This window comes from Plasmodium brasilianum, chromosome 4 (genome assembly GCF_023973825.1).
Source record: "Plasmodium brasilianum strain Bolivian I chromosome 4, whole genome shotgun sequence".
In the NCBI taxonomy this organism is placed as follows: Eukaryota; Apicomplexa; class Aconoidasida; order Haemosporida; family Plasmodiidae; genus Plasmodium; species Plasmodium brasilianum.
In genome coordinates this window covers 542201-559121 of record NC_090117.1, presented here as the reverse complement: position 1 = coordinate 559121, position 16921 = coordinate 542201, and the positions used below count along the sequence as shown (strand labels likewise).

Here is a 16921-nt window from a genome sequence, read left to right as displayed (position 1 = left end):
GTTTACGTGAAATTATGTTCCCTACCAACGGACTGTTGCCACATGTTTTACTCATCAGTGCTGCAATAATTGGGATGGCGATAACTGAAAAAGTACTAAGACACAGTGTATATGTAGTGATATCAACGATTAGAATAATGGTTTACAATGATTTAATATGTATGACCACTTGCTTGAACATTGCAGGGTTTATATAAACTTGGACAGTAACAACTGTAACAGTAGGTACGACGAAGGTGCTTGTACGAATATATAACAGTGTTTCATTCGTTTTGGTAAAAAAAAAAAAAAAAAAAAAAGGAACAAAAACATAACATAGTATCGTACAACACAAGGGAATACGTGAGAAGAGCGTTTAGTAAAAAATCATTTTGGCTTTTTTTTTTTTTTTTTTTTTTCACTTTTATCATTCCTTCTATTTTGTTTAAACGCTCTCTCTCTATATATATATTGTGAACAGATAATTCTTTTTTTAAGGTGATACATATATATGAGACGAATTAAAGCAGTTATTCTCCAATTTAAGAGTTAAGCTATTTTTTTTAAAATAATATCTTCTTTACTGAGTACTGTTATAAAAGGAATGAGCTTACAACAAGAAGTGTCTTTATCCCCATTGTTCAATTTAACGCTTTTTATGAATTACACACCTTTGGTTTTACCATTTTAATGTTCTTTGTCTACTTAGATATCTAAGCGTTTATTTATTCATACCTTATCAGTATAATGATTTAAGCTGTTTATATGATGCTGTTGATCGGCTAAAAGATTTGTAGAGAGGAGGTCTTATATAAGCCACGCTGACGCATATGCGCATATAACCATGCAAACATAATAAGCACAATGCACTGCTTAGTACTATTTTAAATAATAAAAAAACTTACAAATAGATGTTTTACAAAATTGTTAACAAACTGCAATTTTTATGTATCGTTTTGTTTTTCCATTTTTTCTACTGCATGTTCATTTTTATTCTTTTTTTTTTTTTTTTTACTTTTACGTTACCGCTGATGTTCATATTGATGTTCATGTTCATGTTTATGCTAGTTTTGTTTGCTTTGTTTGTTTCACTTGTTTTCTTTCTTTTTTTTTTTAAATTTTATCACCACGCTTAGGAGATCACTGACAAGAAATGAGAATGTTCGTTCCAGCCCTGACGATTTATAATTCTCAATTTTTCACATGTACATATATATGTATATTCACTTTGCTGTTTCGTACCTAACAAGGACTGTAATAAGCTCCTACGGCATTTTTGGATGAACATTTTTTAAAAAAAATATAAATAGCATTATGCATATTTTTTTATTTTTTTTTTGTTTTCATATGGAGTAATGTATGTAACTTACTTTTTCATTTCATTTTTCCTTTATTATTGACTTGTGCATATGTACAGAGAGGAATATATATGTGCGAACGTGCTTATGTACGTATATATATATATATATATATATATATTATGAATATTACATGTGTATATTCCCGCACAAATATACTTACATGTGTATATATGCCTTTTTCGTATACCCGCAAATATATCTGCGTAGGAAAAAAGAAAATAGCACGTAAACTAATTTTAAACGTTCTTTAACTTTGTATTTTTTTGGTTATTCCCCAATTTTTCTTAGCTGTTTGTTTTTATTAAATCTATTTTATTAAATCTATTTTATTAAATCTATTTTATTTATTTTTATTTATTCTATTTTTTATTTTTTTATTTTTTTTTTATTTTTTTCTATATCTCAGTTATGACCTTAAAAAATAAGGAGTACCATTTTTTTGCAGCAAGCAGTAAACGAGCACACAAGGATACGCAAGTCCAAGTACATGTGCGTGCATAGGTATACATACGTATCCATACATATACACATACGTAAACACATGTAAAACACAAGTACATATATGTGTGCGAATGGGGTATATATAATATAAAGAAATTATTTCTCTTCGCGGTATCCTTGTGTTTTTAATGCAGCAAAAAAAAAAAAAAAAAAAAAAAAAAAAGGAAAAGGAAAAGGAAAAGCTGCAAATAGAGGGAGATCGTTTGCTACTGTTTGAAAAATAGGTTAACGCTCTTTTACTCTTTTGCTCTTCTACGTGGATGATCATTTGTTCGTTTGTTCATTTGTTCATTTGTTCGTTTGTTCATTTGTTCGTTTGTTCATTTGTTCGTTTGTTCATTTGTTCGTTTGTTCATTTGTTCGTTTGTTCGTTTAATCGTTTGTTCGTTTAATCGTTTGTTCGTTTGTTCGTTTAATCGTTTGTTCGTTTAATCGTTTGTTCGTTTGTTCGTTTGATCGTATGTTCGTTTGTTCGTTTGTTCGTTTGATCGTATGTTCGTTTGTTCGTTTGTTCGTTTGATCGTATGTTCGTTTGATCGTTTGTTCGTTTTGTGGTGTTTGTTTTATTATGTTCATTTTGTTCATTCTGTGTATTTTTTTAATTAATTTTTTATTTTTCTTTTACTGCTCCTTGTGTGGGGTTAAAGGGACTGTAAATGCTGACATACATTATTATACTTGCCTATTTACATGAATTAGTGCACATAGGACGAAAAAAAGCATTTTTCCATTTTTTTGAGCAACAAGAATAAAATGAATACATGTGAAAGCCTGGGGGGAGGTAATGGGGTGAAGGAGTTGAATGTTAAGAAAGGAAGTGATCATGCTAAAGGAGAGTGCAATAAAAATGAGCATGCCTCAAACGAGCAAGTGATAAATGAACAAGATGAACAGAGCGAGAAGAGCGAAGGGAGTGGAAGAAGCGAAAGAAGTAGAAGTAGTGATAGGAGCAAACGAAGCGAAAGAAGTAGAAGTAGTGATAGGAGCAAACGAAGCGAAAGAAGTAGAAGTAGTGATAGGAGCAAACGAAGCGAAAGAAGTAGAAGTAGTGATAGGAGCAAACGAAGCGAAAGAAGCATGATAAACGAACAAAATAGTAGGGGCCAGGCCTGCGAGGCGCGGACGAAGAAGCTACTGTTAGACGATGATGTTAACATAAATAAAATCGTTGAGAAGATGTCAAAGGAGGACCCACAAGCACTAACGAAGATTTACAATTTAATGAAAAATAATAATTGTTTGAACTTTTACCCATTGTTGACACCATATCATAATATAGAAAAAATTGTCGATATATTAATAGAAGAAAATTATGAACACGAGAACACGTGGTGTGTACATTTTGATGCATCTTTTATTTCTCAGTTGCTCTATGAAGGGTTCATACCTGTAGCTAGTAAACAGAGAATATATAGAGTAGAAAATTATGAAACGATTATATATAAAGAATGTTTATTAATACCAAAGATACACTACATTAGATCATGTATGCATCCAAGTGAAATACATATTTCTAAAAAAGCTAGAAAGAAATGTAAACATTTTTATATAACTGTAGACAAAGATTTTGATGGAGTTATAGAAGGAATCGTAGAAAAACATGGCAAGAATTGGCTTTACCCATTCGTACAAAAAGAATTTAAAAAAATTTTTGAAAAAAATATTATTTATAAGAATGTACAGATGCATTCTGTAGAGTTATGGTTTGAAGATAAATTAGTAGCTGGAGAAATTGGCAATACTGTTGGGTCTGTATATACTAGTTTAACTGGTTTTCAAAGGAAAAGCTGTGCTGGCACAATTCAGTTATGTGCATTAGCTAAGTTATTAGAATTCCAAAATTTTCAATTATGGGATCTCGGCATGTTATTACCATATAAAAAAGAAATTGGATCAAAAGAAATACCAATGAAAGAATTTTTCAATAAACATAGAACGTTTAAACATCAACATGCAGAGTTCAAGGTGCCTTTTAAGGATAAGCTTAATTGCAGTGTACTTATTAAAGGAATCGGTATGGACGAAATAGCGAAAGATGACGGAGGGTCCAAGTAGGTAAGCATAAATGCACACAAACATAAGTACGTACTCAAAATGCATGTACATATGCATACTTCTAATTATCATGTAAGATGGGCACACAAGGGAAAACCATACATGTTTCGAAAAATTGGCACGAATACAACGACCTATATTTGGAAAGGAATCTAACTAAAACAAATGAATGTTCAGTGAGGCATATTTAAAATGTGTAAAAAGATGTAGAGACAATAAAAATTGCCTCCATATTTTTTTTTTTTTTTTTTTTTTTTTATATATAAAAAAGAAAAGTCATCTCCGCGAATCTCGCGCTTGTATGTAACGTGCCAATCGCGTTGATTTGGTACGCATACGCATATTGCGTATACATGTACACACATGTACATACACTACCATATGTACACGTGTGTGCGTTTATGTGTGTACATGTGCACACATATGGGCGCTCATTTTTTTTTTTTTTTTTTTTTTTTTTGCTACTTGCATGTTTATTTTTATAATTTTTCAATTTGTAACACTAACTGGCGTGAAGAAATGTCCGGAGGAGCGTGGGATCATCACATGCGCACAAATAATACTCATGATTGATTATAACTCATTTCCGCCCCTTTCAATTTTTCATGCTTCATCCATATTACTGATGCATTTACTGATGCATTTACTGATGCATTTACTGATGCATTTACTGATGCATTTACTGATGCATTTACTGATGCATTTACTGATACACCTTTTTGTAAATCAAAAAAAATGATGGGCAAATTAATACAAGTGCACAGGTGCGACGCGCAAACTGTCGTGTACTGCTTTTGCTCCTTTTAGCACATTTTAATGTTCATCATGCTTTAGCGTCCAGCATACTTCAACGTTTAACCCATTTTAACTTTTGCCCTCCTTTTAACCTATTTTAATTTTTTTATTTCCCTTTTGCTGCGTTATATAACTTTTAAATTTGAAAGCCAAAATGGGAAAACGGTAAAAAAAGTATAACAAAAATTAAGAAGAATAAAAAATAAAATATGAAAAAAAAAAAAATAAAAAAAAAAAATTCAAAATGGCTATTTATACTGACCAAGCAAGGTAATTCGAGACTTTTCTATTTCTTTCAAAGTATGTAATACCTTATTGGGAAAAAGAGTGTTAAACTATGCGTTTACAATTTATAAGAGCATAAAAGGGTAAAGCGAAAAATGGTAAAGTGTTATGCTTACAAGTGTTAAGCCTCAAAACACTCTTCATTCAAAATAAGTAAATATTTTATATACAAAAATAAGCAATAAAGAGAGTATACCAAAATAAAAATAAAATAAAATAAAAATTGTAATATGACAAATGTATTATAAACTTAATAATTTTTTGAAAACACCGTTGGGGTGTTGATACTATATGTATGGGTAATACCCAAATATATTTGTTTATAATATATTCATAATTTTCCGAAAAACTTCTACATTTTTAAAAATTTTATAGAGTTTATATATATATATATATATATATATATGTGTATTCCATGGAGCATTTTTTTTCGTTTAAGTAAGAAATTGAGTATTGTTTTCTCACACTGTTGAAGGGGAAGCGCGTATGAGGAAATAGAGTACTACTGTGAAGGAACTACCTTCGAAAGAGGTCCTTTCAAAATTGGCACGTACGAAATTCCCCCTACGTGCTGTTGGATGTATGAACTACGTAAGGACTCGTTGAACGGAACGAAGCAAGAAAATGATTTTGGGGGATTACCTTAATATTTTAAAACAGAAGGCAGGTAAGTTTTCCTATTGGTATAGGACGTCAAGTATAGGTCATCGAAATTTTGTGTGGTTATTTGTTGGGTGTTTTTGTGGATATGTATATGGAAAAATTGAATATATAAAAAAGAAAAAGGGTAAGGGTATATATGGGGATCTAATATATGTTGATGAGTACATAGTTGACAATAAAAATATAAGAAATTTTGAGGCAAACTATAACAAATTAAATATTCATTCCTTTAAGAATAAAGGGTATGAGTACACAAAACTGTTTAAAGCAATAAATTGGGATAACTCACCATTAAGTTATCTTCAGTTAAGGTTATGGAGAAACAAAGACTCCTATGACGAATATATTAAAAGTAAAAATATTATGGACTTATTTAAAAATGTTCAAAGAGAATGCGTTTTTCACTCCTCCGATAAGTACGAAACGATTGTGGACGACTCTATTGTTCGCCTAATTCCGTAGCAAGATGGATTTTTCGGCCAGACGTACGCGCCTTATGAGCAAGTACGCTTACATGTAAGCACGTGTATATGTTCATATACATGTACATATGAGCCATATATACATATGAGCATATACATGTACCTATATATATATATATATATATATATATATATATACAACTACAGCTTTAATGGCTTCCTTTTTTTTTTTTTTTATTTCTTAAAAAGTAGAAAAAAGGGGACAAACCACCAATCTACATGCTGACGTAGAAAATTTTGCTTTATTTTAAATAACTATCTACATATATTACATTTAAAAAAAAAAAAAAAAATTAATAAATGATAACTTTTATTTGTTTTAAATTTGACCTTTTTAAAAGGTACCATAATTCGTATGTACATGTTAATATATACATATATGTATAAATTATAAACGTAAGTAGTAAAAACGTATATTTTACGTTTATACATATATACTACATGTGTCAGTTACGAGAAGCAACTTCACTCCTTTTTCTTCATTAAATTTTGCTATTTATTACTACCTCCTCACTTTCATATTTTATTTTATTTTATTTTATTTTATTTTATTTTTTTTGTCTTTTTCTGAACAAACTTTGTGTTAATAAAAAAAAAAAAAAATCAATTCTTCCTTCCTTTCAATTTTTGGAAAACAAATATTGTTCAGTGGAGTGTGCTTTGCTTGAATTTGTTTTCTTTCACTTAAGTGAATAAATACATATGTGTACGTAAATAAACAAAAAAAAAAAAAAAAAAAAAAAAAAAAAAAAAATTTTACTTAGTGCAATAGTGTTCTTTCATCTTTTCATAACATGATAGCTATTACGAATGAAATGAAGGTATCTATGTTATGTTCCTACAAGTAAAAATAAAAAAAAAAAAAAAAGAAAAAAAAGTAGGACTCACCTTCCAGTTATATACTGTTTGTAATAACATTCTACTAAGAAAGGTGGGGCAGCATACACATAAAATATAAAAATATATGTATTGTACATATGTATGTAAGAGCATGTATATATGAAACACGTCCTTAATTCACAATTCTTCTACATCATAATAACACTAGGCGGCGTATGCGGGGCATATATATTGAAGAAATTACTAAGGATATACCGTCAATTAGTACGTACATATACACACATATGCAACACATACTTACTGAAAGTATATGAAAAATGGACCATCGAAGAACAACATGTTGGTGCTTACAGTAGAGCATTACTAGAAAACACACGCTTTTCATGCTTTGTAATGAAACAAAGAAACAAGAGAGGGGCTTTAATTTTTTTTATTCGTATGCATAAGTAAATACATACATATATATATATATATATATATATATATATATATATATATATATATATATATATATGTACATTTATACATCCGACATATATAAAAAGCATAAAAAAAAAAAAAAATAAATTAAAAATAGTAAAAATAAGATAAGATAGAATAATATAAAGTGTAGTGAATTGATGAGATACCACGTGAAGTACAGTAGAAGTTTTCAATTTGTGCTTCTCTAACGCGCACCTAAATAGCATACCGATGGACATATTAAAACCCGCAATTATATATATATATATTTATACATGTGCTATAATATATTTATACTTATATGTACATTTATATATACATACATATAAATACACTTGTATATGTACATGCCTTTGTACGACCAACGTATGGGAGTATATCATCTACCAACTATTTTTTAAGTTATAACATAATAGGAATTATTAACATGCTTTTTTACATAATATTTTATTTTTTTTTCTTTTTTAGAATTTACGGTAAATTAATATTTCATTTTACAGCTCAATTTTATATTTTCCAAAAAAAAAAAAAAAAAAAAAAAAATTGAAAAACACTTTGTCGTAAAACTTTTACCTTTTAAATGGGCCCTTAATTTTATGTTATCTTGTTTTCTTATATTATATTTTGTTTAATTAAATTATATTCTGTTTAATTAAATTATATTCTGTTTAATTATATTTTGTTTGATTTTGTTTGATTTTGCTTTATTTTGCTTTATTTTGCTTTATTTTGTTTTATTATATGTTTTTTTTATTTTATTTTAATTTATATTTTTTTGTCCCTTAAAAGGTTTATTAAAATTTTGTAAAATTTTAAATTATTCTACATATATATATATATACGTATATGCGTGTATATGTTATGCCTTTTGTATGTAAATAGAAAATGGGAAAGGTGAGCGAGTCATAAGAGTGTTCTTTTGTACGTGCTTCAGTATGTGCTTATATATATGTTTTTGTATGTACGCTTATAAGCATGTATATCCTGGATATGTATGCTCATAACTGAGGAGTAGCAAAAAAGAAGGAAAAAAAAAAAATATATATAAAATTCGTTTCTACAAAGGAACGCTACTTATATTTTGAGTCTGCATAGTGTAGTGAGGGGATGAACGAAAAGAGCATAATGCCGCTAAGGCGCAGCAATGAGAAGCAGCTTAGCAAAAAATGAATGCGTTAAATGAGCGTATGTGTACACATGGGCTTGTATATACAAATATATCTGTACATACACATACACATATATATATATATATATATATCTGTGCATGCGTGAATGTATGCAAAACCCAATCACATGCTCACCGTTGCCGACGTTTCCATTCCTTCCTCCTAGGATTACTATTCCATTTTGGGAGTTAGCAAAGACTGTACAACAAATGACCTAAAGAAAGCGTACCGAAAGATGGCCATGATGTGGCATCCAGATAAACATAAAGATGTGAAATCAAAAAAAGAAGCCGAAGAAAAATTTAAAAATATAGCTGAGGCATATGATGTTTTATCCGATGAGGAAAAAAGAAAAATTTATGATACATATGGTGAAGAGGGATTAAAGGGTTCTATACCTACAGGAGGAAATACTTATGTTTATAGCGGAGTTGATCCGTCTGAATTGTTCAGTAGAATTTTTGGTTCTGATAGTAATTTTTCATTTACTTCAGCCTTTGATGAAGATTTTTCCCCTTTTACTACTTTTGTCAATATGACTTCGAGGAAGGCAAGACCTAACACCACCACAAGTTAGAGCGAGCATGCGAGCATACGTTCATACACGCATATACACATATATATGTACACACTCATATACGTACACAATCATATACGTACACACTCATATACGTACACAATCATATACGTACACAATCATATACGTACACAATCATATACGTACACAATCATATACGTACACAATCATATACGTACACACACATATATTTGTATATATGCTTATGTACATGTACGTATACATGCTGTTGTGCTGTACGTGCCCGTGTAGTATGTAAGACAAAGTTAAGGAAGACGGTTAAATTTGAGTATTGCGTCAACCGAGCTTTGTTTTTCCATCTTCGTTTGTTAAGAAGTGAAAGCATATAAATATTGCACGTTGTTGTATTTGTTCATATGTGGCAGTAATTACTTGCATCTGTTTGCATTGGCCCACATGTATGTATTCATATGAAATATCCTCTCCCCATTATAGATATAAACTCGAACAACTACAACAAACCCGCAACGTATGAAGTGCCGCTATCCCTCACGTTAGAAGAGTTATATAATGGATGTAAAAAAAAATTAAAAATAACAAGAAAAAGATTTATGGGTACAAAGAGCTATGAAGATGATAACTACGTTACAATTGATGTAAAAGCAGGATGGAAAGATGGTACTAAGATAACATTTTATGGTGAAGGAGATCAAGTTTCACCTATGTCACAACCAGGTGATCTTGTATTTAATGTTAAAACAAAAACACATGATCGATTTTTAAGAGATTCGAATCATTTAATTTATAAATGTCCTGTTCCGCTAGATAAAGCTTTAACAGGATTTCAGTTCATTGTAAAATCGTTAGACAATAGAGATATAAATGTTAGGGTAGATGATATTGTTACACCGAAGACTAGAAAAATTGTATCAAAGGAAGGTATGCCTTCTTCAAAGAATCCAAGTGTAAGAGGCGATTTAATTGTAGAATTTGATATTGTATTTCCAAAAAGTTTAACTAGCGAAAAGAAAAGAATAATTAGGGAAACGCTAGCTGACACCTTTTAACAAAAAAAAAAAAAAAAAAAAAAAAAAATTTGAGTGACTATATATGTACATACATGTATGTACATATGTAAATATAATTATATAAATATAAATATATATATAGGGACAGTAGGACTGTTGCGTGCATATGTTGCACAAGGAGAGATTTCCAGGTTGGGTCAGGTTTCTGGACAAAGCTGAATTGAATTTGAGTTGTAAAAAAGATATATTATAGAGTTAACGCCGGAGGAGAGTGGACGTGTTGGAGGTACGTAGATCGAGATTGGATATATTTAATTTGAAAACTTGCACCCGATGTGCAACATTTATAAATTCTAAACACTCGTCAACAAGTAACGGAGTGAAGAAACAGTCTTTTTCAGACGTTTATTTGTATGTTGTATGTACATATAATTACAAGTAAATGTATGTATATGTGTATGTATATGTACATATAATTATAAGTAAATGTATGTATATGTGTATGTATATGTATGTATATGTATGTATATATATATATATATATATACACTGTACATAGTTGAATGTTAGAATAAGTTAACCTCAAGTAAAAGTATTCAAGTATATGAAGTAGTATTACACTGTACGAAGCAGTTACGGGGGTATATCATTTTTGCAATTTTTCATGTGTAGAAAAAAAGGATATATTACATGATATGATGCTATATTGCACTCTGTTGTGACATGTTATATATGTGCACTGATAATTAAAGGCCTTTTTTTTTTTTTTTTTTTTTTTATCCTTTTGCATATCGAAATTTTAAATTCTGTAAGTTTTAAACATTTTTTTATGCATGGCTTTTTATCTGTTATGTTTATCATAACGTGGAAAAAAAAAAAAAAAAAATCGCACACAAGTGTGTATGTATAAGTATGCATATATGTATGCATATATATATGTATGTGTAATATATATATATATATATGTACGTACAGGTTTATACATATGCATATGTGTTTGTTTATGTTGTAAGTATAAAAATGATGACCACAAAAAAGGTAAGTTTCCATTTCCACAATTTTACAAGCTCTCTTTGTGTTCTTGTTTCCTTTTTACTTTTTTTTAGCTCCACGTCTTTTCTATTACTTTACTTATTTCATTCCACCGCATCATTTCATTTATTCATTTCTCCTCCTATTATGTATATCCCGTTTCACTCATTAACGTACACAATTTTTTTACCTTATTTGACTTTCCAAATTTTTTAAAAGTTAACAATATAGTTTCATAAAAAAAAAAAAATAAATCAAAATATAATAAAATAAATCAAAATATAATAAAATAAATCAAAATATAATAAAATAAATCAAAATATAATAAAATAAATCAAAATATAATAAAATAAATCAAAATATAATAAAATAAATCAAAATATAATAAAATAAATCAAAATATAATAAAATAAGTCAAAATATAATAAAATAAATCAAAATATAATAAAATAAATCAAAATATAATAAAATAAGTCAAAATATAATAAGGAAAAACAAAGTAAACCAAAATGAAATGAAGCAAAACGAAATAAAGAAAAACATAAGAAATAAAAATATAATATACAAAAGTAAAATAGAGCAAAATAATATTATAAACACTTGCAAATTAACTGATCAGCTTTATATACTCCTCGTACGAAGAACTTCCGTTGTGTCTAAAAATATTATCTTCTTTGTTTGAAAAAAAGCGACATAATTTTCTGAACATGTTCATTGGTAAAAACTGATCCCAGTAGGACGATTTTAATGGATTTACTAAAAGATCAAGTGATAGCAAACCAACTAAACCAAAGTAAACAAAAAATCGTAGAGATTCACACTGCTGTTTGAAGTCATGATACGTGTACGCTTTTTTGTGAAAGTAGTCCATGGCGTATTCGAGGTTCTTCCTCACCTATATGGGGGTGCGGAGAAAAAAAAAAAAAAAAAAAAAAAAAAGAGCTGTTACGCGGGAATACATTTACATGACGTATGCAGGAAAAAAGTGACAACCCAAAAAAGACTGTTCATCGTACTTCGTAACTAGCATGAAATTTTGATATAATTCTTCTAAGTTATCGATACACTGAATAATTTTTTTTATTTTTTTTTTTTTTTTTTTTTTTTTTTTTTTTTTTTTTTTTTTTTTTAATAATAACATTTGTTGGTAAGGGTCCCCTGACTGTGTTTCCTAAAAACCTCCTCTGATTTTTATAAAAAAAATTTGCAAGTCTGTTCATGTTGCGACTGTTCATGTTTGGAGATAGCGATATTATATAGAGACTAATAGAATATTATTCAAGTGAAGCAAAAAAAAAGGAAAGCAAAAGGAGAGAAGAAAAGTGGAAAAAGTAAAGAGTAAAAATTAAAAATTAAAAAGTAAATCAAAAAAGAACTTGATATTCCAATTTTCTTTATTCTTTTTTTTTTTTTTTAATTCGGGGTCTGGAATGTTCGTTTATGCCATGATTACACCTTAACATTTTTCGTCTTCTTTCCCTACTTGACAATTTTTTTAATTTTTGACGATATCTGATGAACAAATCTGAAAGAAGGGGAAAACAAAGTATTCAATTGTACAAACAGTAGCATTGCTATTTTTTTTTCCCCTTTTTTTTTCTTTTTTTTTTTTTCTTTTTTTCCTTTTTTGCCTATACGTATGTTATTATAATTTTTTACTTGTTCGGCCAGAAACCAGGGAATTTAAATATATGCGGCTCCTGCTCAGAAGGTAAAATTTCTTTCTGATACGAATTCCGGAAAAACCTAACGGGTTAAGGAAAAGCGTAAGGCAGAAAAAAAAAAAAATAATAAATATAATGAAGCACAGTATAATGCAGCACGATATAATATAGCACAGTATAATGCAGCACGATATAATATAGCACAGTATAATGCAGCACGATATAATATAGCACAGTATAATGCAGCACGATATAATATAGCACAGTATAATGCAGCACGATATAATATAGCACAGTATAATGCAGCACAATATAATAAAACAAAACAGCGTAAAACCATCCTTTTAAAGGAACTCTTATAACATTACACAGGTCATAAAAGCTACGATATGTATACGCATATATGCTGTTCCCTTGTGCACCTGTTATACACACAAATTTTTACGCTTGTAACCTTTGCATAAAATATACCTCATTAAATATATTGCACACAGGTATCACAAGCAACACAATTAATATGCTCCTTATATGTATATGTACTTGGAAATGTTCACTCATTGTAAGAACAAAAAAAAAAAGAACAAGGGCGGAAGGAAAAAAAGAGGAAAAGGGAACAATCAAACGAAGGTAACTTCGCCCATTTTCTCTTTTTTTTTTTTTTTTTTTTTTTTTTTTCCACATACATTTGTATATATTTATACATGTATATATAAATATGAAATGTTATTCTTTCTACGTGCTCTCACACACCTACTATGTTAATGTACATACATATGCTACGTTCGGTTTGAGGAAAAAAAAAAATTAAATAAAAAAATAAAATAAAATATATGAATGTAAGTCTTACCATTCTCTCCTTTTTAGCCAGTTTCCTACTAATTTATCAAAAAAAATTGTATTCCTTCTTTTTCTGCACTTGCTAAGACTTCTCCTTTTTTTCGGCACAGCCATAATACACACAAGAAATGGGAAAAACGTATATGGGAAGAAAATGCCACAACAACAAGTCAAAAAATTTGATTTTGGATATTTACTCCACACGCGTTTACTCGCACATATATACACATATATATGAATGCATACAATTACATACGCTTACATACGATTACATACGATTACATATGTTTACATAGGCTTACATACGATTACATATGTTTACATATGTTTACATAGGCTTACATACGATTACATACGATTACATACGATTACATACGATTACATAGGCTTACATAGGCTTACATAGGCTTACATAAGCGTATATACCCTTACATATGCTTACATAAGCGTATATACCCTTACATACTCATACTTAGGCGTCGACGGCATGCGCGTAAGCAAAGTTACGCACATACACATGCGCTCGGTGCTCATCGCTCAGTGATAAACGATCAACGGTGCTTAAAGTTGTATTAAAAATTAATAGTATATTTCACATAGGCATGAAGGAAATTCTACGTGGGTATTCAAATATTGTTTACCTTAACAAGCACGTAAAGGAAAAGGAAAAATATGTAAATTGCTACAGGATTGTGAAAACGATAAGCGAGGGTAGGTTTTAATATTAAAGCGAAAAGGGCAGGAAAAAAAAAAAAAAAAAGAGGGAAATAGAGAAAAAAAAAAAGGGAAAAATCGAAAGTACGATAAAAAGAAAAAAAGAAAAATCGAAAGTACGGTAAAAAGAAAAAAAGGAAAAATCGAAAGTACGATAAAAAGAAAAAAAGGAAAAATCGAAAGTACGATAAAAAGAAAAAAAGAAAAATCTTTATGTGCCAATTTGAGCTCGAAAACGATGTGTACATGTTTGTCATGGCAATGCACTGCGAGTAAGGCGCATCATGTAAAGCACATCGAGCAAAACACTTTGCGTATGCACTTAAAAATGTTAGTAAGATAATAGCATATACACATATTGCGTAAGCTGTAGCCACACGCTTTAAATTGTTACTTGTAACAAACGCTAATATGTGAAAAGAAGTAACACTACTACACGTACTGCTATACGTACTGCTATACGTACTGCTATACGTACTGCTATACGTACTGCTATACGTACTGCTATACGTACTGCTATACGTACTGCTATACGTACTGCTGTACGTACTGCTATACGTACTGTCCTATGTACTGCTGTACGTACTTCTATACGTACTGCTATACGTACTTCTATACGTACTGCCCATCGTTTTACACCTCCTTTTAGGCAAGTTCAGCAAAGTAATACTTTGCGAAAAGGATAATAAGGAGCTATATGCACTGAAAAAATATGATAAAAAATGTTTAGAAAACAAAAGGGAGTTTGAATTTAGCAAGAGTAATAATAAGATCGTTATAAAATCAAAATACGATGACTTAAAAAAGGAACTGCAAATTTTAATGGACATAAAAAATGAATATTGTTTAACATGCGATGAAATATTAACGAATTATGACGAAGTATATATTGTAAATAAATATATGGAAAATGAGAGCATATTAAAATATGAACAATTTTTTTTTGTTTTAGATAAAAATGAGTCAAGTTTTATTCCTTTATCTGTTATAAAATGCATCGTAAAAAGTATATTAAAATCATTCTTTTACATACATAAACAAAAAAATATATGTCATAGGGATGTTAAGCCATCAAATATATTAATGAGTAAAAATGGTTTAGTTAAATTGGAGGATTTCGGGGAATCGGAATATATGACTAATAACATGATCAAAGGCACTAAGGTAAAAGAATGCACAGATATAATCTTGTAAATTTTAAGTATTTATATATGAGTGATACTGGGACATGCAGAATAGCTTTTACCAAATTTATATTATTTTATTTTTTATTTTTTTTTTTGCGTCTTCTATTATAATAAATGGGTCTTATATGAAGCGGTTCAGTTAAGAACAATGAGGTGCATTATAATGTGCTGTAATACGGTGTAATATGCCAATACTGGTGTAATACGCCCATACTGGTGTAATATGCCAATACTGGTGTAATATGCCAATACTGGTGTAATATGCCAATACTGGTGTAATATGCCAATACTGGTGTAATACTTTTTTTTTTTTTTTTTTTTTTTTTAAGGGAACGTACGAATTCATGCCACCAGAATTTTTTACAAGCCTGACTAGTTACTCCGGTGAGAAGACGGATATATGGAGCCTGGGCATTTGTATATTTGCTTTATTTTATCGTGTCCTTCCATATACTCATAACAATTCGCTAAACGAGCTATTCCACGATATAGGAAAAGGTGAAATAAAATACCATGTTCAGAGGAATTACTTCCTAACTGAAATTACAAAAAATAAGTCAAATCGTTGCATGGACTATTTATCGAATGACGATATAAACTTTTTAAAAAAATTTTTAAAAAAAGATCCGAACGAAAGATTCAACGATGAAGAGGCTCTGGTAAGACGTGCAAAGTAATTAACAAGTGAGCACTCGAGGAAGCAGTCGACGCAACAATCGAAATAGCAAATGGGGATATGTATCATGTGTAATGTGAACGTGTTTACTACATGTGTTCTCGTATATATATATATATATATATATATATATATATATATATATATATATAGGTATACGTATGTATACGTGTGTATACATTTGTGTGTATTCATGCGATCGTATTCAATTTACCCTTTCTAGAAACACAGCTGGCTACGCAACACGGACTACAAGTGCCTTGAAGTGTATGCAAAGGAAGTTTATAAAAAGAAGAATAAATTATAGTTTTGAATAAAAAGAATTCTTCAACCGTTCTAGCTCCCTAAGGTCTATGTAACACGCTCCTTTCATTTTGATCAGTGCATCTATCTACATAGAGTTAGAATTGAGTGGATGTGTGTTCATGTGTTCATATATTCGCGCAAGTTAGAATATGTACGTATGTATATTTATACATGTTCTCATTCATACATGTTCTCATTCATACGTGTTCTCATTCATACGTGTTCTCATTCATACGTGTTCTCATTCATACGTGTTCTCATTCATACGTGTTCTCATTCATACGTGTTCTCATTCATACGTGTTCTCATTCATACGTGTTCTCATTCATACGTGTTCTCATTCATAC

The 16921-nt window shown here is 29.6% G+C and overlaps 5 protein-coding genes across 5 annotated transcripts; 4 read left to right on the top strand and 1 right to left on the bottom strand.

Annotated features, from left to right (window-relative positions):
- Positions 1-2594: 2594 nt before the first annotated feature.
- On the top strand, positions 2595-3896 carry MKS88_001133 (arginyl-tRNA--protein transferase; the record flags this gene model as incomplete). The annotated part of the gene is made up of 1 exon (XM_067219791.1): positions 2595-3896. The coding sequence occupies one exon, from the start codon at positions 2595-2597 to the stop codon at positions 3894-3896; it is 1302 nt and encodes a 433-aa protein (XP_067075062.1).
- Positions 3897-5600: 1704 nt separating this feature from the next.
- MKS88_001132 (uncharacterized protein) lies at positions 5601-6101 on the top strand (the record flags this gene model as incomplete). Its single annotated transcript, XM_067219790.1, has 1 exon — positions 5601-6101. The coding sequence occupies one exon, from the start codon at positions 5601-5603 to the stop codon at positions 6099-6101; it is 501 nt and encodes a 166-aa protein (XP_067075061.1).
- A 2466-nt stretch (positions 6102-8567) lies between these two features.
- MKS88_001131 (protein SIS1) lies at positions 8568-10197 on the top strand (the record flags this gene model as incomplete). Its single annotated transcript, XM_067219789.1, has 3 exons — positions 8568-8597; positions 8759-9164; positions 9626-10197. The coding sequence occupies 3 exons, from the start codon at positions 8568-8570 to the stop codon at positions 10195-10197; spliced, it is 1008 nt and encodes a 335-aa protein (XP_067075060.1).
- A 1600-nt stretch (positions 10198-11797) lies between these two features.
- On the bottom strand, positions 11798-13805 carry MKS88_001130 (uncharacterized protein; the record flags this gene model as incomplete). Its single annotated transcript, XM_067219788.1, has 5 exons — positions 11798-12085; positions 12330-12417; positions 12674-12715; positions 12850-12936; positions 13702-13805. 5 exons carry the CDS (start codon positions 13803-13805, stop codon positions 11798-11800), a joined length of 609 nt encoding a protein of 202 aa, XP_067075059.1.
- A 488-nt stretch (positions 13806-14293) lies between these two features.
- MKS88_001129 (tetratricopeptide repeat protein) lies at positions 14294-16575 on the top strand (the record flags this gene model as incomplete). The annotated part of the gene is made up of 4 exons (XM_067219787.1): positions 14294-14402; positions 15055-15569; positions 15922-16251; positions 16492-16575. The coding sequence occupies 4 exons, from the start codon at positions 14294-14296 to the stop codon at positions 16573-16575; spliced, it is 1038 nt and encodes a 345-aa protein (XP_067075058.1).
- Positions 16576-16921: the final 346 nt, after the last annotated feature.